At 38.0% G+C, this 22,359-nt stretch overlaps 2 protein-coding genes across 6 annotated transcripts in view; one reads left to right on the forward strand and one right to left on the reverse strand.

The window, feature by feature from the left end:
* On the forward strand, positions 1–16,860 carry LOC107864543. 5 transcript variants are annotated; one of them, XM_047408995.1, is made up of 4 exons: positions 3–135; positions 301–463; positions 13,255–13,675; positions 14,182–15,707. In XM_047408995.1, the coding sequence occupies exons 1-4, from the start codon at positions 116–118 to the stop codon at positions 14,223–14,225; spliced, it is 648 nt and encodes a 215-aa protein (XP_047264951.1). In that variant the 5' UTR covers positions 3–115; the 3' UTR covers positions 14,226–15,707. The 5 variants fall into 5 exon arrangements, with proteins under 5 accessions (XP_016566432.1, XP_016566431.2, XP_016566429.1 ...); XM_016710946.2 differs by lacking the exon at positions 14,182–15,707 and adding an exon at positions 15,881–16,860 and having other exon boundaries at positions 1–463; XM_016710945.2 differs by having other exon boundaries at positions 1–463.
* LOC107864544 (26S proteasome non-ATPase regulatory subunit 13 homolog B) overlaps positions 16,604–22,359 on the reverse strand; it is an 18,208-nt gene continuing 12,452 nt past the window's right edge. Inside the window, exon 6 of the mRNA XM_016710947.2 lies at positions 16,604–21,750. Within this exon, the coding sequence (XP_016566433.2) occupies positions 21,565–21,750 (186 nt within the window). The 3' untranslated portion in view covers positions 16,604–21,564. The remainder of the gene's footprint in view (positions 21,751–22,359) is intronic.

Raw genomic sequence — 22,359 nt, forward strand, 5'->3', positions numbered from 1 at the left:
AAAATGAGAAGACATACTGAACTCGGCTTTAAATTCTTGTCTTGTACTCGTATAAAGAGTTTTATTTAAATATTCTTGAAATAGTATAGTACTATAGTAGGAGTGGGATAATGTAATGAGTAATATTAGCCAATGGTATAGACTCTCATCAATGAAGATCACTACTAGGGGTGGTGGTGGTGGTCTTGGTCTTCTTCCCTTAAACCCCACCCCCACCCCCACCCCCACCCCTTCTCTTCTTTCTTTGTTCACTCAAAAATCCAATTCTTTAAACCTTCCAAATGCCCTTGTTCACTTTAGCTGCAGGTGTTCTAGTAAGTGGGATTCAAATGCTGAGTCTATCAAGAACCAGAATTTTAGCCAACTTGATGAGGAGGAGGAAGAGGAGCTTGATGAGGATGGAATCTTGGACCAAGGAGCTCAAGTTTTTGAGGAATATATTGAAAGTATTTGGATTTTTAAGGTACTCCCTCCGTCCATCTTTACGTTTGAAAAACAAGAGATAATTTAGATGAGTTATAATTAATAGAGTCATATAGTAAAACTATTCATTTATTTTATTATTTTGAAGACACGTGCTATGTCAAATGTGGACAAGATGTACCTAGGGATAACAATTTTCTGCTTCTCCTTTTTATTCTTAAAGTATAAACTTGTATTCAGGTTTTTTTTATCTGTAAAGTTTTGGTTTCTCTTTGGCATTTTGGGTACTATTTTGGGGTTTGTTGCTTAAAGTTTGGATTTTTTTTGGCATGGATATGGGGTTATGACATTTTTGGGTACTTGAAATTTGGTTTTCTGCTTAAAGTTTGGACTTCTGTTTGGAGAATTAACTTAAATAGTCGTCCGCTTAACTGATTAAACTAGAAATAGCCGGCAGATGTATAATGTATGTATAATCTATGTATAATATGTTATGATCATGTATAGTGAGGGTATAATCTATGTATACTGGTTAAAGAAAAAGTAAAAAGTAAATCTGTCTGGCTAAATTTGGATTGAAGGAAGATGAGGTTTTGTGGTATCTCTATTAAGATGAATCCATTTTTTTCCTTTGAGAGTTAAGAGTATGATAAGAAGAATATTGTTGGTTGAAAGGATCAGCCAAATTATGAGTTGAGTGAATTGGTATGATGTTTTCTTGGAAATGCATAAGTTGAGTTCTTTGAGTTCAAATTGTTGGAACACATGATTCTAAATTAGTGAAAGGTTAGTGATTACTAGGATGGTAATCTTGAGTTGATAGCTATGGATTATTCCAAAGATTTTTTCGACCTTCTTCACAACATTGGAAGATGCTATCAAACAATCGACTACCCTCCCAAGATTTTCCATCATGAAACATCTGAAATCTTTGACGCGCTTAGAACAATGGCGTATTTTACACTATTTCAACTGTACCTTGAGAGGATTAGAGTACGATGTCACTTTTGGATTTCGCTGATCATTATTCAACACAATGGAGCAGAAGCTTACCACTTATGTCTTAAACTCTCAATGTACATCAGAATTCCAATGTGACTTCCATTTAGTGAACAGTAGGATCTCTAGAACCCGTATTTTGCATAGAGGCTCGCGATAATTGTTGTCAAACATCCTCCCATCCCCCTCCTTCCAAGGCTTTCTTCTAGTCTTTTACCCTTTCAAATCATCAAAAATCTGAAAGTTTCCCCTAGCCATGGCGCACGTCCAATATCCTGGCTCTGCCGCGACTTACGAGGATACATTATGCATTATCTGACTGCAGTACGACTATCCAGGGTTGATACTTCAGACTAGAAAGGCTCTTAAATTCTTATTATATGGTTCTTGAAAAATCTGTCGATATAATCATTTAAGAGCTCTGTTCAACTCGGATTTTCTTTTCACTACAATTTCAAACTATCTAACTTGGCCTAGTCTTTAGTTCCATCTCTTAAACATTTGGTGCTCGACAGAAATTGGAACGTATATGATATTTGTCAAATTAACTTACAAGTTAGCATTCTCGGGCAGTGCAGGTTTTGTGGTCCTACGGTTGGGCGCTTCCACCAATTGTACTAGCATTGCTTATAACAGGAGGACCTACTAGCATTGCTTATAACAGGAGGACCTAAAGCGTCACCGTCGATATCTGGAACTCACCGTCACCGTCGCCGGCGCGTACAGCAGCGCGTGAATCGTCACCGGTTGCAACAACGACACGTTGTTCATACAGAAAACAACCGGTAGTAAAACCTCGAGTACCGTCTTCAGTACCGGTGAACATACCGTACTGGTCGAAGATACTGAAGGACGAGTACATTGAGAATCAGTTCCGAAATAGTGGTCTCAACCTCTTCCGGGGGCTGAAAGAAAGAAGGTCTGGCTGAAGACATCCTTCTGCTGGAAGAGGCTTGGCTATTGGAAGTTGATCTAAGAAACTTACGGTTTATAGATACATCAGGGAATTGGATAACCCTATCTATCTGAGATCTCTCGGGTTCAATGGGTTGAGGAGTAGTGATGGCATCAAAGTGCCACTCCTCATCTGAGAGAATGTCATTCTATATTATGAGTCTAGGAACAAAGGTGGTACAGTGCTCGTGATTAGCTTCCATGAGCATGGTAACTCCTTTTAACACTGGTAGCTATAGCTTTAGGGGCTATAGTAGTTTTCATAAGCTTGTAATATACTCTGTATATTACTGCTATTTCTCAGGTGTCTACCCTACTATTCATATTTTTGGTTTTGACATTAAGAGTCAAAGTATCCATAACATTAGGGTCATGAATATCAACCGAAAAATCAGGGTAGCAATTAAAGTATACCGGGCCATTGGCGAGGTTACTTTGAAGGACTCCTAAAAGGGAATCGTCAAAATTTAATAGTCTATCATCCCTAAGAAGTAGACAAATAGGAATATTCAAACCTTTTCGGAATAATGGTTTAACAGCAACTTGAACAAGTCCAATATGCAGAAATTTTTAAAATCTTTTTTATATCGATCAATAGCTTTAGCAATTAGCAACTTGATAGTTTCAAGAGAATTATTAATAGCAACAGTAGACTCACAGGTCTTAATACTATAATTCTTTATCATGCTGAAATTACCAATTTGATAAATTTTTTTGAAAGGTTCCTTTGGAATAGACCAATTTTGCAAGTCATATTATACTTTAGAAATAATCTGAGTAGACATGGAAGACATATTAGAACTATTAGCAATATTCTGATGATTATCCATCAAGAGAGAAAGACGTCTAGGTTATTAAAAACCGGAATAATTAGTCCCTTAGATAGAGACTCAAAAAGTCGGAATTATCGACAAGGTAAGAATAGAGACTCAAAGAGTCGGAATTATTCTTGATTAAACATATAATGGGGCCAGTGAGACCCACACTCCACCTTTGAAGTGGCCGACACTCGTGACATAAAAGGACAAATTGCTTTGAAGACTTTAATCAAAAGCAATGGACCTACCTTATCAGACAAATGGATAAGACAATCTGAGGCTTCCAAAAAGATTGAAGAAAGAAGATTTTCATTATCTGGATTTTATCCTTTGAAGTCTATAAAAGGCTCTTGATTATTCCTTGCAAGGCATCAACAAATTTCCACTCAAAATTTTCTCTTAGTCTTGCCGTTTTGTAATCTTTTGTTGTAATCTCTTGTGAAGAATCATTCAGTGTAGTCAGTATGGAGCTCATCTGCTCATCATCATCAATATAATCCTCTGCACTCTTCAAGAGCAATATTTACAGTTTTATTTACTTTCAGTTTTTACCTTCCGCACCTTTCGATCCGTTTTATGGTATCAAAGCCATGTTGTTGAATATTAGTATGAGTGGCTAAATTCTTACGTCTAGGCTAAGGACTAAATTCTGATTATGGTATAACTATTGCTATTTAACCTAGAGATGAATATCTTTGTTAAACTATACTTGAGTACCTTTCTCTCTGTAAAGATTAGCTCGTGCGTGAGGTATCGATATTCTGTCTAAGTATGACGATGCCGAATAATATACGGCTTCAGGTGTTGGCATAGCCAGAAAAATGCTAGCCAAGTGTTGGCTTAACCAAAAGGTGTTCCTACCTCCAGTTCGTGTCGTTTCGCCCGTTTGTCCACCCAAATGGCCACGAAAATTTAAACGGACCACACTGGGACGATCCCCAAACTCCCTTACACGCCCCGGTAGATTTTCAGCCCACAACACGCCCGACCCCAGGGCCCACCCCGAAACTGTGGGCTATAACACACCAATTTGTCCCGAAAATGCCCCGTTCGTGCCGTTTCGCCCGTTTGTCCACCCAAATGGCCACAAAAATTTAAACGGACCACACTGGGGCGATACCCAACCTCCCTGGCATGCCCCGATCGATTTTCGACCCACAGCACGCCCAGACCCCGGGCCCACCCCCAAAATCGTGGGCTATAGCACACCGATTTGGCTCGAAAACGCCCCGTTCACGCCTTTTCGCCTGTTTGTCCACACAAATGGCCACAAAAATTTAAACGGACCACACTGAGACTATCCCCAACCTCCCTGGCACACCCCGGTCGATTTTTGGCCCACAGCATGCTCGGACCCCGGGCCCACCCCCAAAACCATGGGCTATAGCACACCGATTTATCCCGAAAATGCCCCGTTCGCCGTTTCGCCCGTTTGTCCACCCAAATGGCCACAAAAATTTAAACGGACCATGCTGGGACGATCCCCAACCTCCTTGGCACGCCCCGGTAGATTTTCAGCCCACAGCACGCCCGGACCCCGGGCCCACCCCCAAAACCGTGGGCTATAGTACACCGATTTGGCCCGAAAATGCCCTGTTCGGGCTGTTTCGCCTATTTGTCCATCCAAATGGCCACGAAAATTTAAACGGACCACACTGGGATGATACTTAACCTCCCTGGCATGCCCCGATCAATTTTCGACCCACAGCACGCCCGAACCCCGGGCCCACCCCCAAAACCGTGGGCTATACTAAGAATGCAATCATAGTGCCATACTAAAACTCTATGGCGCTACAGGTGAAAGGATTGGTATTGATTACACACGGGTCAGAAAATCTGGAAGAGAGTTGTTTTCTCCTTTTAAGAATTCTATTTGGAAATCAAAACTAGATAATAGGGCTTGCCGTCTAGCAAATATTTGTTTAGAAACTAAATTCTAACATCCTTTTGAAGAATATCTTTAGCAGATTTGCAATCTACTCTAAGCAGGAATTCTTTGTTAATTAAATCATCCTGAAATTTAGTCATACATAATACAATAGAGAGAATTTCTTTTTTAACAGTGCTATAATTTTTTTAAGCAGAGTTCCAAAGTCCAGAAGTATAACGAACTAACTTTTCGACCGAGGTTGGAGTTTCTCTTTGCTTAAGAATTACTCCATAACCGATGTCAGAGGCATCTGTTTCGACAATCATAAAATAGTCGGGGTGAGGGATTCCGAGGCATGTTAGATCCTTAACCATATTTTTTACCTTTATAACAACAGTAGTATGTTCTTCCTTCTAGGGAAGAGGATTCTTTTTTAACCTGTCAAAAAGAGGTTTACAGACTTGTCTTACCTTGGGAATGAAATCTGCAATATAATTAAGGCTTTCTAGAAACCTTTGGAGTTGAGTCTTGTCAGTAATGACAATGGCTCTACAAATTGGTTTATAAGAACCTTTATACAAATCATGCCCAAGATATCTTATTTTTCTTTGAAAGAGCTTCATTTTTCTAGCACTAACGACAAGGCCATTGTGCTCGACAATTTTTAAGAAAATATTTAAGTTTTTAAAATGAGAATCTATGTCCTCAGAAAAGATTAAAACATCATCAATATACTCAATTGATATATGACTAATGTGGTTGAAAATACCATTAAAAACTATTAATACATGTATTAATAGATATGGTATCAGAGACATGTTATTAAAAACTAGCATGAGTGGCTAAATTCTTACGTCTAGGCTAAGGATTAGATTCTAATTATGGTATAAATATTGTTGTTTAACCTATAATATCTTTGTTAAACTATACTTAGATACCTTTCTCTGTGAAAAGATTAGCTCTGGCGTGAGGTATCGTTATTCCTCTAAGTATGAGGATGCCGAGTAATATACGACTTCAGGTGTTGGCATAGCCAGAAAAATGGTAGCTAAGTGTTGGCTCACCAAAAGGTGTTCCTACCTCCAAGATGACTTGACAGAATTTTGAGTAAAATCCAAGATAGCCCTTACTATGACCTCAGAGACTTAGGCACTTAAGTATAGTCTAATATTGATGTTGTTACAGGTTACTTATACTTTAGTCTATACCATAATTAGGTCTGTTCTTTTTCTAAGACGTCTTTTCTCTTAATGGATAACCATCAGAATATTGCTAATAGTTCTAATATGTCTTTCGTATCTACTCAGATTATTTCTAAAGTAGAATATGACTTGCAAAATTGGTCTATTCCAAAGGAACCTTTCAAAAAAATTTATCAAGTTGGTAATTTCAGCATAATAAAGAATTATAATATTAAGACTTGTGAGTCTACTATTGCTATTAATAATTCTCTAAAACTATAAAGTTGCTAATAGCTAACGATATTGATCGTAATAAAAAAGATTTTAAATTTCTTCATATTGGACTCATTCAAGTTGCTGTTAAACCATTATTTAGAAAAGGTTTGAATATTCCTATTTGTCTACTTCTTAGGGATGATAGACTTTTAAATTTTGACGATTCCCTTTTAGGAGTCCTTCAAAGTAACCTCGCCAATGGCCCGGTATACTTTAATTGCTATCCTAATTTTTCGGTTGATATTCATGACCCTAATGTTATGGATACTTTGACACTTAATGTCAAAACCAAAAATATGAATAGCAAGATAGACACCAGAGAAATAGCAGTAATATACAGAGTATATTACAAGCTTATGAAAACCACTATAGCCCCAAAAGCTATAACTACTAGTGTTAAAGGAGTTACTATGCTCATGGAAGCTAATCATGAGCACTGTACCACCTTTGTTCCTAGACTCCTACGATGGAATGATATTCTCTCGGATGAAGACTGGCACTTTGATGCCATCACTACTCCTTAACCGATCGAACCCGAGAGATCTTAGATTGATAGGGTTACCCAATTCCCTGATGGATCTATAAACCTTAAGTTTCTTAGATCAACTTCCAATAGTCAAGCTTCTTCAAGTAGACGAATGTCTTCAGCTAGACCTTCATCCTTTCAGCCCTCGGAAGAGGTTGAGACCAATATTTCAGAAGAAATCAATCATGGAAAGTTCCAAGGTGTAGATTTCTCGAAACCTATTCCTAAAGTTTACTACGAAGCTGAAGCTTCGGTTGTTTCTGATCCAGGAAGCCCTACTCCTAGTGATACGAGACCCAAGGGTCATGGAAGAAAAACTTCCATAGATGTTCTCTCTGCCAACGACTTTGTCCCTAATAAAGCTGAATTAAGTCGATTACGGAACTTACCTGAGCATCAGCAGAAAATAGAATGGTATAAGGAAACCTATTCTAGAGACCAACAAGTCCCTTTAGAGACAAATGGTTTGCTGATATGACAAGATTCGAAACAGAAATAGAGTTCTTCAAATGGTTTGAATATTCAGGTCAAATGGGAAACCAAAAGGACTCCCTCCAAGTCCTGATTAATAAGTGGCATACTAAGAATGCTATCATAGAAAGCTCCATTCCTCCCTTGGAAGGAATAAGTATTCCTTATAGAGATGATATTATTCAAGCTTCTCCTTTCAAAAAGGCCATGGGTAAAGATACCGCCCTCATCATAACGGCCGATATCAATAGAGTGCTTGAGCAAAACAACTACACCAATCAGTTGTTGTATGTTGTTGCCAAACAAATTGAAAGATCCTCCAAAGGCTCTACTTCGATTGGTGATAAGCCTTGTACTTCCAAATACAATCCTCACATAGAGGCTAATCCCATTTTTAAGATCCCCGAATTTTCTAGAGATAAGTTCCCTAAGCTCACTAGCCAAATCTCTGCTGATCCAGAGATTTTAGAACAAATCAATGATCAGCTAATGAAGCTTAAACTTTCTAGTAGTAAACCTACTGAAAAACCTATCGCAAAACCTTCCAGTAGTAAACCTACCGAAAAACCTATTGCGAAACCTTCCGGTAGTAAACCCACCGAAAACCCTGGTACTTCTAGAAGTAAACCCGCGACCGACAAAATAGGGATGATTAATGAATCTAAGGAACAAATTCATTACATCAAAACAGGTCAATATCATAACAAAAAGAATTTTTACGCTAGGCCCTATTTCCCGGATATGCAGTTCGAGGAAAATGTTTTTCTTTCATCATCTTCTAATGATGTAGGAAGCATAACTGAATGGAACATTGATGGCCTTGCTGAGCATCAAATCTATAATAATCTCCATGAGATGGAGATTACTATTACTGCCTATAAGCTCAGGAAAAGTGGAGATAAACATTCCGCTCACATGCTAATAGCTGGATTTACTGGAATGTTTCAACACTGGTGGGACAATTATCTCTCCGAAGAAGAAAAGAATAAGATTCTTGAGGCGGTAACCTACAAAAAAGTCATAAAGACTGAAAATGAAGTTCATACTACTGCAATAGAGCCTGTAGAGGATGCTACTGCAACTTTACTCTATTGCATAGCCAAACATTTTATTGGCGAACCTAAACTTTTTCAAGATAGGAGTCTTGAAATCCTCAATAATCTCCATTGTAAAAAGTTAGGAGATTTCAAATGGTACAAAGATATGTTCATCCAAAAGGTCATGATTAGGGTAGATTGCAATAATGATTTTTGGAAAGAAAGATTTATTAGTAGACTCCCTCCTCTGTTTGCTGAAAAGGTTCGAACTAAAATTAGAGATAGGTGCGAAGGGAAGATACCCTATGAACACCTAACTTATGGCGACCTTGCTAGTATTACTACCGTTGTCGCATTTGAACTTTGTACCGACTTAAAGTTAAAGGAACAACTCAAGATAGAGAAAAAATTATCTTCTTCAGAACTTGAAAGTTTCTGTCAAGACTTTGATTTTCCAAACTTACCCCACCTTCTTCTAAAAGAAAAGAAAAGAAGGTCTCAAGAAATTATCCTCCTCTGCGAAAAGGAGACAAGGCAAAGAGAGAAAAGAAAGAGGATCCAAGAGAAGATTTAAAAGAAAAAAATCTTCATCCAAGGATTCTTCTGAGGATGAATGTTGGACTTGTGGAAAAAAGGGTCACAGATCCAACCAATGTCCTCGGAACAAGAAAAAGAAGATAAATCTTCTAGGAATTGACGAAGAAACTAAACAAAAGTTATGTTCTATCCTCGCGGAAGAAGAATCTGAGTCTGAGGATTCTTCGAAAGAAGGAGAATGCAGCGATGAAGAATTCATCAATGTTGCAAATAATTCTGAATCTGAGTCTGAAAATAGTGAAACAGAATGCAACTGTAAAGGATCATTTTGCTACTGTGATAGCAAATCTGTAAGCACTCTTTCAGAAGCACTCTTTCAGAAAATACTATTGAAACTTTGTTTGCCACCATTGAACATATTAAATATGATGAAGCAAAATGAAAGTATCTTTTAGAATTAAAAAGGCTAGTCGCTCAGCAAAAACATGAGGACAAACCCAAGGTTACCCCTTTCAGCATGAAAGATGTTATGCAGAGGTTTGACACTAGGAGAGAACCTTCTATTAGTGATCTTCAAAGAGAAGTCAAGCTTCTCAAGGAAGAGGTTAGAGAAGTCAAAGCTAGACTTCACAAAATCGAGATTGATGCCCTAACAGAACAAGTTCTCAAAAGAGTAAATCCACCTGAACAAGGAACTTCAGGTAGCAAAAACTTTTCTACTGAAGATATAGAAGATAACGACGAGAGGGATCCAGGTATTGATGTTATCTCTCAGGTTAGACCTCCTAGTAATCATATTTTGATCAAACTTGTTATTAATGATGATCTAATCCTTAACAAAGTCGCTCTATTTGATAGTGGTGCAGACAGAGACTGCATTGTCGAAGGACTTCTCCCCACTAAATATCTCTAGAAAGGAACTGCAAAACTCTATGGCGCTATAGATGAAAGGATCGGTATTGACTGCACCCTGCCTAAAGCAATTTGTCCTTTTATGTCACGAGTGTCGGCTACTTCGAAGGTGGAGTGTGGGTCTCACTGGTCCCATTATATGTTTAATCAAGAATAACTTAGACTCTTTGAGTCTCTATTCTTACCCTGTCGATAATTCCAACTTTTTGAGTCTCTATCTAAGGGACTAATTATTCCGATTTTTAATAACCTCAATTAGGATTAATCATAGAATGGATCCAGATAAGATTGTGCTAAACCGCGTGGTTTTAGCATATCTCCATTGTCTTCATTCTGAGATGAAGCTTCATCCAACAAGTTCATGATGGCATCTTCGTTAGGATCATCATCAATTTCTGAAAGAGCTTTTTGGAGTCTCTTTTTTAAATCACTCTTTGATGGAGATTTCTTGGTTGAAGTGCTTGGTGAGGATTTCAGAGGGTCCCTTGGTGCATCTTTTGGTGCAGGAGTCCATCCACAAATGAAAATTTCTTTAGACAAGTATTTGATCCTGTCAAATTCATGAACTGCAAAGGTCCTCCAGCTGATAATATAAGAAATCCTTTTTTGGATAAAATATTTACACATTTTTATGTGTTCAGGTAAAGATGAAATGCCTTGGTCAATTTGAAATTGACTGAATTTTTCTAAAAATATTTTGGGTAAAACATCCTGATTACCTCTAAAACAATTCCACCATTCGTAGAACCATCTTGGGATAACATATTTTGCTAACTCTGGACTATACTTTACAAACCAAGTGTGAGTAGTTGGCCGTAAGTATAAAAAGCTAAACCATGCATTTTTATAATCATGCCAGTTATAAGTTTGAGGCCTATGTTCCTCAGAAAGGACTATAGGAGTGAGTAAATGGTCCACCCGCCATTCAAATGGAGTTAAAATTTTTTTAATGGTAAACTTTGAAGAAGTTATACTTTTAGGGTCATGTTTATCCCTCAGCTGATGCTCTATTTCAATAGAGCCAGTGTCAATCAAAATGAATTCATAATATTTTTTGGCTTTAAGAGGGTTATCGGAATCCACATAGTTCCGTTCGCAATACAGAGGTTGCACCGGCTGTCTGATATCATAATTCTCATACTCCTTATCCAAAGCTAGGATTGGAGCCACCTGCAGAGAAATGTTTGTAAAGGTTTCTTTAACCTTCTGGGCTGGGGAGGCTGAAGGTGTCACTGCTTCAGAATAACTTTCAAGAGTCTTCATTGCATAACTTTCTTTAGTTTGTATTGCAGAAAATCTTGGTTTTCCAAATGGAGAAAGCAAACATGGTTTGGATTCTTTTTCGAAGGGTTTCTTCATAGGATTTGAGGAAGAGAATCTTGATAAAGCTGGGAAAGGCTTTATAGTGAGGGTAGGATTTATGGGTGGCAGTTGCCCTAAGACTGAAAACTTGTTTTGGTCATTCCATGATGGCCTGATGTTGAATGGGCTGGTGGATAGGCTTTTGCTCTCCACCTCTTTATTTTTGACAAGGTTCTTGTTTGGCCTAACTCCGATTGGCCTCATTTTTCCCTGCAAAAATTTACGGGTTAGAAAATCTGGAAGAGAGTTATTTTCTCCTTTTAAGAATTCTATTTGAAAATCAAAACTAGATAATAGCGCTTGCCATCTAGCAAATATTTGTTTAGAAACTAAATTCTTAACATCTTTTTGAAGAATATCTTTAGAGGATTTGCAATACACTCTAAGCAGGAATTCTTTGTTAATCAAATCATCCTGAAATTTAGTAATACACAATACAATAGAGAGAATTTCTTTTTTAACAGTGCTATAATTTTTTTGAGCAGATTTCCAGACTCCAGAAGTATAACGAACTAATTTTTCTACTGAGGTAGGAGTTTCTCTTTGCTTAAGAATTCCTCCATAACTGATGTCAGAGGCATCTGTTTCGACAATCATAAAATAGTCGGGGTGAGGGATTCCGAGGCATGTTAGATCCTTAACCATATTTTTTACCTTTATAACAACAGTAGTATGTTCTTCCTTCTAGGGAAGAGGATTCTTTTTTAACCTGTCAAAAAGAGGTTTACAGACTTGTCTTACCTTGGGAATGAAATCTGCAATATAATTAAGGCTTTCTAGAAACCTTTGGAGTTGAGTCTTGTCAGTAATGACATCAGGGAATTTTTCTTCAAACTCAATGACTCTACAAATTGGTTTATAAGAACCTTGATACAAATCATGCCCAAGAAATCTTATTTTTGTTTGAAAGAGCTTCATTTTTTTAGCACTAACCACAAGGCCATTGTGCTGGACAATTTTAAAGAAAATGTTTAGGTGTTTAAAATGAGAATCTATGTCCCCGGAAAAGATTAAAACATCATCAATATACTCAATTGATATATGACTAATGCGGTTGAAAATACTATTTATGATAGTTTGAAATTCTGAAGGGCATTCTTTGAGTTCAAATTGTTGGAACACATGATTCTAAATTAGTGAAAGGTTAGTGATTACTAGGATGGTAATCTTGAGTTGATAGCTATGGATTATTCCAAAGATTTTTTCCACTTTCTCCACAACATTGGAAGATGCTATCAAACAATTGACTACACTCCCAAGATTTTCCATCACGAAACATCTGAAATCTTTGACGCGCTTAGAACAATGGCGTATTTTACACTAATTCAACTGTACCTTGAGAAGATTAGAGTACAATGCCACTTTTGGATTTCGCTGATCATTATTCAACACAACGGAGCAGAAGCTTACCGCTTATGTCTTAAACTCTCAATATACATCAGAATTTCAATGTGACTTCCTTTTAGTGAACAATAGGATCTCTAGAACCCGTATTTTGCATAGAGGCTTGCGATAATTGTTGTCAAACATCCTCCCAACCCCGTCCCTCCAAAGCTTTTCTTCTAGTATTTTACCCTATCAAATCTTCCAAAATCTGAAAGTTTCCCCTAACCATGGCCACGTCCAATATCCTTGCTCTGCCGCGACTTATGTGGATATATTATGCATTATAGGCTCTTGAATTTTTATTATATGCTTTTGAAAAATCTGTCGATATAATCATTTAAGAGCTCTGTTCAATTCTTATTTTCTTTTCACTACAATGTCAAACTATCTAACTCGGCCTAGTCTTTAGTTCCATCTCTTAAACATTTGGTGCTCAACAGAAATTGGAACGTATATGATATTTGTCAAATAACTTACAAGTTAGCATTCTTGGGCAGTGCAGGTTTTGTGGTCCTACGGTTGGGCGCTTCCACCAATTGTACTAGCATTGCTAGTAACAGGAGGACCTAAAGCTTTTCTTATGGCGTTAGCCATTCCTCTTGGACAATCCACGTTTTCTTTTGCAATCCAAAAGATGCTGGATACGACACAAAACAAACCAACACGCAAGAGTAAAACTAAGAAAAGATGGCGTGCTGCTCCCACGTCAAGCAAGGCAAACTTCTGGAGAAGAGCAGGAAGTTCCAAGACGCGAAAGAGAAAAACAGGTTATCAATCATGGGTGCCCAACAATGACGTCTCAGCTAGTAAGGATGACCGAGAGGTATCTAAATATGGAGGGTGGGATGAACTCGATCAAGAGACGGAATCTAAAAGTTCAGCTCAATCATCAGCCGAAACATCAAAGATACCTATGGAAAAGGGTAAGTTAAGTAGTGCAGAAGCGAAAAGCGATACACCCCTATTGTTAAGATTATTGATTTCCATGTTCCCATTCTTGGCTTCATGGACTAAGTTGCTATAATGGTCATCTTTTATTGCCCGAGTTACTCCATAGACGTAGCTAGGACTTTTGAGTTTATGGGTTCCGGATTTTTGAGCCAAAATAACAGTTGTTAGTCGATTCTTGTAGAGATAAGATTTGAGTACTGCCCAAAAGATGGAATTCTGGGTAAAGGATATCTATAGAATAAACATGAACAATTTTTCTTTGTATAAAGTTCCCCTTTTCTCTTTCTCTTCATGGAAAAATTTCATATCTAAGTAGTGATCATCACATTCTAAGTAAGTCTTAAGTACACCTAAGAAGCATTGAATAGTTTTTTATCAAATCTCTGGTTGCTTATCTCAATGTGATTTAGTAGTGTTTGTGTCCCACTTCAAACTTTGTATTTTTGCAAATAATAACAATATACTCAATAATTCACAGACGCAAAAAGTGGTGGTTTAATTGGAGCAGCCCATCAGGTGTAACTGGACTTGGCAAGCACTAGCCCATTATCCTTCCACTGCACGGAGCAGGAGCTATTTCGTTGCTCTGTGAAACCAGCCTCACGCAGTCCACCCATCTTTAGGAATCAAGAAGCCCATTCTTTCGATTAGACCCCGTGATCCAACTCTATGCTTGGAGAGGGCAGGCCAGAAACTAGCCCGCCAAGTCCAACCATCTGAGATGGTTCAACATTCCACCACATTTAACGCCCCCATTTGGGTTACAAGCCCACATTATTGAGCTCAGCGTGCAGAGTACCTTTGCATTCTATTTTAAAGTACTAAAAGTTTCTGTCTTATAGTAATGTGGGACAAATCCCAAAATACTTATGTAAATCTAATACGATAATACAAAATTAATATAAGTAGCATACATTTCGAGCTGAAAAAACTGAGCTTAATTACATTTCGAGATCATCTTCCATGGCCAGTCCTCCTCCTGAGATCCTTGTATGGTGAGCTGACTGAGAATTTAACTGCACTATCCTTCCGCGACTCTATTCTATCTGCTTCCTCTACTCAATGACGAATAAGTAAAGGGTATCTGTCCTATATAAATTCTCACTAACCATGTTTTTTTCATTTAAATTCAGTCTCAAACCAGCATTGTATGATAACAACTACACTTTGGTTTGAGATGAGTTGTGACCGGCTTTATGAATCACCAAAGATCATGTTTCTCCATTTAAGCTCAAGTCATGTTGCGTGTATTATAATAGGATTCTAAAAATCGGCCCTAAAACTAACCACCTGGTGGCATTTTACTTTCTATCACATTTGTCGAATAATTGAGACACATACAAAATCTAATCTAACATCCACAACGACACCAAAATTTGTTTATCTTTATCAGCTGCATATGTAGTACCAAAATCCTCATTAATTATATTTTTTCATTAAATTCAATCTCAAACAAGCATTGTACGATAACAACTTTGTCTCGTTCATAAATGACTTGGAATCAACTATATGAATCATCAATGACCACATTTCTCTATTTAAGCTCAAGTCCATAACATATGTACAAAATGAGGTTCTTCCCCAATCGAGAAATTTACCAGTCTGCCAACTCCTACCACAACTGTCTTCTTTATTCAGATTTGAGATTGATTATGTGAGCAAGCTCACACTATTGGAACTAATCTCAGGCCAACTTTATACTAGTTAAAAATTGAAATAGTCAAATAACTTATAACAAACCCCCAAAAAAGTAGTGGTTTAATTGGAGATGCCCATCAGGCGTTTTCAGACTTGAAAGACACCAGCCTGTTGTCCTTCCACTGCACAGAGCGGGAGCTGTTCGTTGCTCTGTGAAACCAGCCTCACGCAGTCCACCCCACTTTAGGGATCAAGAAGTCCATTCTTTCAAATAGGCCCCGTGATCCAACTCTGTGCTTGGAGAGGGCAGGCCAGAAACTCGTCTATCAAGCCCAACCATCTGGTACAGCCCAACATTCCACCACATTAATGTCCCCATTTGGGTTACAAGCCCACATTACTGGGCTCGACGTTTTCTACTCTTTTGCATTCTATTATAAAGTACAAAGAGTTTCTATTCTATAGTAATGTGGGACAAATTGCTGCATTTCTGTGAGTATTTACATTTTCTCTGCTAAAGGGATTCTTGAATATTGCAGGGCATATCATCAAATTCATTGCATCCATGAAAATGGGACAGTAACATTAATGGTTGTAAGTCAACATTCGTGAAAAAGAGATGTGACAAAACAAACTAACGGGCAAGAGTAACACTAAGAAGAGATAGTGTGCTGCTGCCACTCTAAGCAAGACAAACTTTTGGAGAAGAGGAGGAAGTTCCAGGATGCAAAAGATAGAAACAGGTTATCAATCATGGGTTTCCAACAATGACGTCTCAGCTAGTAAGGATGACCGAGAGGTTTCTAGATGTGGAGGGTGGGATGAACTTCATCAAGAAACGGATTCTAGCTCAGGTTCATTTGAAAGTTCAGTGAAAAATCAAAGATCCCTATGAAAGGGTAAGTTAAGTAGACCAGAACCGAAAAGTGATGCACCCTTATTGTTCATTTCCATGTTGCCATTCTTGGATTCATGGGCTAAGTTGCTACAATGGGCAGCTTTTATTGCCTTCTCCAGTGTAGAGGCATAGGCGTGTTGCTAGAATTTTGAGTTTATGAGTTCTTGATTATTACATTCTTGATGAATTATGTATACATTTTAAGGTGGAACTCGTCTTGAGCCCTAGTTAAAAATCACTTCAGTATTCAGCTTTTTAATTAGTGAGTTCATTCAAAATCATTTTGAACATGGTTTTTAATCGGAGACTAGCAGCAAAAAGTTGAAATAGGAGACTATCTACTTGTCGGCCGAGCCCTAAGCAAAAAGTGGTGGTTTAATTGGAGCAGCCCATCAGGTGTTACTGAACTTGAAAGGCACCAACCTGTAATCCTTCCACTGCACAGAGCGGGAGCTGTTCGTTGCTCTGTGAAACCAGCCTCACGCAGTCCACCCCACTTTAGGGATCAAGAAGCCTGTTCTTTCGACAAGGCCCCGTGATCCAACTCTGTGCTTGGATAGGGCAGGCCAGAAACTGGCCCACCAAGCCCAACCATCAGGGACAGCTCAACATTCCACCACATCAATGCCCTCACTTGAGTTACAAGCCCACGCTACAGAGCTCAGCATTCAGTATTCATTTGTCATTCTATTAAATAGTAATAAAAGCATCTGTTGTGTAACAATGTGGGACAAATCCTGCATTTCTTACTTAGGAAGAAATGCTTTTATTATTATGCAAATCTAATACAACACTTCTGTGAATCTTGCAGGAATATCATCAAATTCATTGCATCCGGGAACATGGGAAGAATGGAAATGGTCTGTTTCATTAATGCTGCTGAAATTAATGAAATTGTTTTTTGGTTATTGTAGTTTATGGTAAGTGTCGTTGTGGTTAAGCTATCTGCATTGCTGGTTCTCGTGTTGACATATGATCTGCTACCTGATTTTGTTGTCTGTAGATGTATTGTACCGTAGGACTATTCAGCAGACGGAGTGTAGACCGCAATCAGCCTAGATAGAGGAGCTTAGTACATTTGAAGTGTTTAATAATCTGCATACTTCCTGAGCATGGATATTGACTTCTAGGGGCCTAAGATAGAGTTGTATTACTAAGCTAAGGCCTGTAAGAAGGGCGAGGCGTTATGCATCAAAAGCATTTGTTATAGGTCCCGTAGTAGTCAAGCCAAGATCCGAATTCCATCCTTCTTCCTAAACACACTACCCAATCCAGAGGCATTCACAATATTATCTCGTTTAGCATCACTGAATGGCATATAAGCATACCCAATCCAGAGGCATTCACAATATTATCTCGTTTAGCATCACTGAATGGCATATAAGCATTCTCTTTTGGTGGATTCCATTTAACGTAGAGTGGAATAGTTAATCATGTAGGTCTATCTATCCCTAACAAGCAACCAATATTCAGAGGCTTGTTACAATGAGTTGGCCTCTGAGAGCCTAAGTTGTGAATAATTCTCACTATATTCCCGATCATAGGCGTATCAACCTACTTATCTGGAATCAAGGGCTCTTTTGATGTTAGCTAATTGACACCATTTGCATAGATTCTTTTATTGTGTCCTAGTATCGATAGCAAACTCCGAGATCAACAATTTCTAGAAGTATATCATGTAAGAAATTTTCAAATTGCTATGTACAAACATGAAGTGTGACAGTAACTCAAAGCGAGTTTCATTAGATTAGTGGTTTCTTAAAAGGTGGTGGTTTATTGGAAGCATTACATCATACCCAGGCTACATATCCTCCTATCTGAAGTAATGAACTTGATAAGCTGAAAACTAATCTAATACCACCATTTAAAAAAACGACCTATGTAATCACATTTTGTGGTAGATACCACAAAAGAAAGTGGTGGTTTATTGGAAGTAGTCCATCGTACCGAAGGCCACCTTGGGAAAGGGCCGCAGCCCATATTCTTCAACTGCAGGAAGCGGCCGCAGCCAATATTAACCTTCAACTGCAGAAGCAGCCCATCAGGAACTGTTGGACTTAACTCACATTACTAAGCTCAGCTATCAACTTAACTCAACCAAATGCATTTAATGTAGCAAAAGTTGATTTTGAGTTTCCAGTGTGGGACTTATAACGTCAACACTTTGTTCAGTAGGCAAATTAGGCACATTTACACCTCCCCCAAACGCAATTGCTAGCCTAAACATACTCAACTCCCCTTCATTTTCATCATCGTTAATCGTGTTTCCCCAACCAGGGTCATCTTCAACATGCACCAACATATCCATCAACACAAGAAGTTCCTTCCGAACCATCCGCATCATCCCACATCCACTATCCCTATCTTCAGCAACAGTAACAACAAACTCTACAGCAAGTTGACTTAACTTTTCCCCTAACTCCAAATTTTCAGCTAGCCTCACCATACACATAATCACAACGTCAAATTGAACTTCAAAAAACGCGGTCTCTACACCAGCTAAAACAATCATATCCTCAAGAAGACTGCACACAAGCTCCTCCTCTCGAAGCGCCACAGAAAAAATCACTAACACTTGACTTAAAAGCTCATAAAACTTGGAATAACTCGCGGGGTTTGAGAAGTATATAATCAATTTCACAGAGGTTTTAGCAGCAAAAACCCCACACCGATGATCTTCTGATATAATAGGCATAAGATCCATAAACCTCTTAATCAAATAATCAACATGCGGTATGAAAACCTCCCGACATTTCGGTATCAATTCATTCAATAAAAACAGAGCACCAAATTTTCTGTTTCAAGAATTCGAACCCTGGTACTTAAACATAGAGTAAAACAAAATATCCCATTCATGTTTCGGAAAAAGCAAACACGCTAAACTCGATACACAAGAAGAACAAGCCTTGAGTATTTCGTAATCTCTTTCAACCCAAATCTTGATATTCAAACTAACCTTCAATTCATTTCGCGTAGTTGATGAAAGATTAGTCCAAAGGGGTGGTAAAATATCCCGTAAGAGACCATAACACAGATTAACCGTAATCGATGATGTTAATGAGCTACATTGAATTGTTTCAACAAGTTTTTGGATTAAAGAATTTGGGTAGTTTTCTAAGGTGTAATTGAGAAGAGTCTGTTAGGATCGAAAATCCCGGATAGTGCAGAATTAAACAAAGTAATTGATTGAATACGATAACAAAGATGATAATAACAATAAGTTGAGAAAAAATAAAGGAGACACAAATTTAACGTGGTTCGGTCAGTGTAACCTACGTCCACGAGAGGAGAGGAACAACTTCACTATATGCTCGTGAGGAACAACTTCACTATATCAACAAGAGTACAATAGAGGGATTACAAAATTAGAGTAGTCACTCTAATTAACCCAAATATCCCAAGAGAAAACCTCACAAAATCACTCCAAAAGAAAGGGCTCACACAAAGTATTTTCCAACACCAACTCTCTCAACTTAATACTCTAATAGGAAGGAAGAATAAATACAAGAGAATGAAAGAGAACTCTTGTAATTTGATGTGTATTACAATTGAGAAAGAAGGCCTCTATTTATAGAGATGAAAATGGAGACAAGTAGCAAAAAATGGAGACAAGTAGCAACTTGTTTGAACAAGTAGCAATCTTGTTTGACAAGTCCAAAAAATAATCTTCCACAAGTATTTGGTAGAAACTTCCTTTGACAAAGAAAGAGTGAATCAAACAAAGGCGACATTACAGAGTCTTTGCAGGTTTACGAAGATTATCATCGTCCTCACGGAGGAGGTTTACGAGGTTGATAAGCGGGTACGGGTCGGGTTCCAAGAGCTTTATTGCGGATTCGGGTATGGTAGCCATTGAAACAGAGCATGTAACAAAGGAAGTTAGCTTCTTTTTTTTTTTTGGCGGGGATTGGAAGTTCGAATAGTATAAGGAGTATTGACGGTTGAGATTGAGTTTTCATTAAAGACTGGACGGTTAGGATTTTATGATGGTTATTTCTTGGGGTCCATACAAAAAATTGTTTACTTGTATGTACTTTATTGTAGTTTATATAAATTTCTTTATTTATGTGTTTTAGAAATGATAAAAAATGATAATTATTAGTGTTGAAATGAAATGAGTTTAAATAGGGTATTATTGCTACAAAAGATTTAAATCTTCTGGTATTAAATTAAAATATTGGAGTGTTAGTTGATCAATAGATGAGCGTGATGCTAAATTTTCGTCTATGGGTTCAAATCTATATTCAATTTCGAAGCCGAAAGAGACACTTTTTCAATACGATATTTCAAAACAAACAATTATCCAGAAATGAAAATTGTTCGTTGATGACATTAACTCCGTCAATGATGTAAAATAAAAAGATTAAAGGGGTTTGTCCAAAATTGGGAAACCCCATTCCGATCAATTATCCTTTGAAGAACCAAATCGATCTAAATCAAATCAGTTCGGTGTTCGGTACACCCTATTGAAAAAACAAATCAAAATTTGAAGACCAAACATCCACCCCTAAAAATAGGCATACATACGATACGCCAAGCTACCATCAAACCATAGACCATACGCGAAATAGTTCAAATTTGAATATGAAAAAAATGGTGGTCAATTGAAGAAATCCATCGCACCTCCTTGGGACACCCGGAAGGCGGGGCGTGGGGCTCCTTATCCATCATCCACGGGAGCGTTGCCTCAACCGCAGGGGAGGAGCCCCAGCTCTCACCGTTCCCACCACCTAATTAGTTCACTTCGGTAAGCCACTTTTAAATTACCAAAACATACTTCGAATGTCCGATGTGGTACGTATTAGTTTAGTATTTCTAATTAGTAGAACTCTACTCTAAACAAGGTTAAAATTCAGATAGTCGATCAATAAAGCTTCTAAAATTCCCCCTTTTTTCTTTCAAACTAGTTCCCTACTTGGACCTCTAAATCAAGCAAATACAATACTTATTTTCCTATTTGAACGTACAAAAATCGCAAGAAATAGATACCATTCCACCACTACTGCGTAATATATAATGTCTAAAGGCAGTAAAATAAGCCATTTTTCACATTTTGGCTACTGCTGCATGAGTTTCCCCTGATAACGCGGTCGCTATAAAAGTGATGGAAGTACAAGAACAAGCAACTAAATGAACAGTATAGGCCCGAGAAAGTATAACGATGTCTCCCCATACTAACAGTATAGGCCCGAGAAAGTATAACGATGTCTCCCCATACTAACTCCGCTGAGATACCAGCTCTCATAGGGACAGCCAAAAAATGAGTTAAAGAGGAGATCGGAGTGTTATAGAGGGACCAGAAAGTGCAAACTGGGAAACTAAGGATTACGATGCAACCAAATCAGGAGTTTCAGCTTCCACGGATAACAATGCAGTGTGTACTTTATCCACCCAATTGTCTAGCCGATCCCGCAATGACTTGACCTGAGAAATACCCAAAACTCTTGGTTGAACCCAGGACACGTGAACAGTCCCTTCCACTTGATCGATTATTCCCTCAATCAGATGCACCTACAGTAACACAACATCAAACCATAGAAAAACTGTTTATCAACCTAAATTCTGACATGTAAAATTACTATATATAACAGGGCAAATTCTTTCGGGAAAAGAAAACATTCAGAAGATGGTCTGAGACGAGATTAAACAGAGGGGAGAACGGGGACAGAATGAGAAGGCCGGAACCTAGAACGCACAAGAGAAAATCTAAAAACTTCTTGTTGCAACCGACATACTGTTCATGTGGAGGAGCTTTCGCTCAGAGCATAATGTAGTAAATGAGAATTACTTACAAGGGACTGTTGAGATATATAAACAACACAGCAAAAAGTCTTTGACTGTTGCCGCAACTTAAGAGTTAAGATATAGTGTTCATCACTTGAATCAAATGATTTTTTTTTACATACTTAAAAATAGAGGTTATGTTTCTCAAGGAAGGAACTGACCTAGTTCTGATGACTTGATAAACTAAGCTATTAAGCTGATCATAGTTATTACTCCGTATTCTTCCTCCATCCAAAAGTTTTTTTTGAAGCCGACTTAAATTATGAGTTGAGAAAACGCATAAATTAGGTGTTCAGCATGTGCAGAACTAGATAAGATAGGCTCTATGTCTCCATA

This window comes from Capsicum annuum, chromosome 3 (assembly GCF_002878395.1).
Source record: "Capsicum annuum cultivar UCD-10X-F1 chromosome 3, UCD10Xv1.1, whole genome shotgun sequence".
In the NCBI taxonomy this organism is placed as follows: Eukaryota; Viridiplantae; Streptophyta; class Magnoliopsida; order Solanales; family Solanaceae; genus Capsicum; species Capsicum annuum.

Excerpts from the sequence above, each read along its gene's own strand:
- LOC107864543 (XM_016710943.2), top strand. The coding sequence starts at position 116 with ATGAGTAATATTAGCCAATGGTATAGACTCTCATCAATGAAGATCACT. Across the intron at positions 464-13,254 it reads AAAGTATTTGGATTTTTAAG|GTTTTGTGGTCCTACGGTTG; the intron begins GTACTCCCTCCG and ends TGGGCAGTGCAG.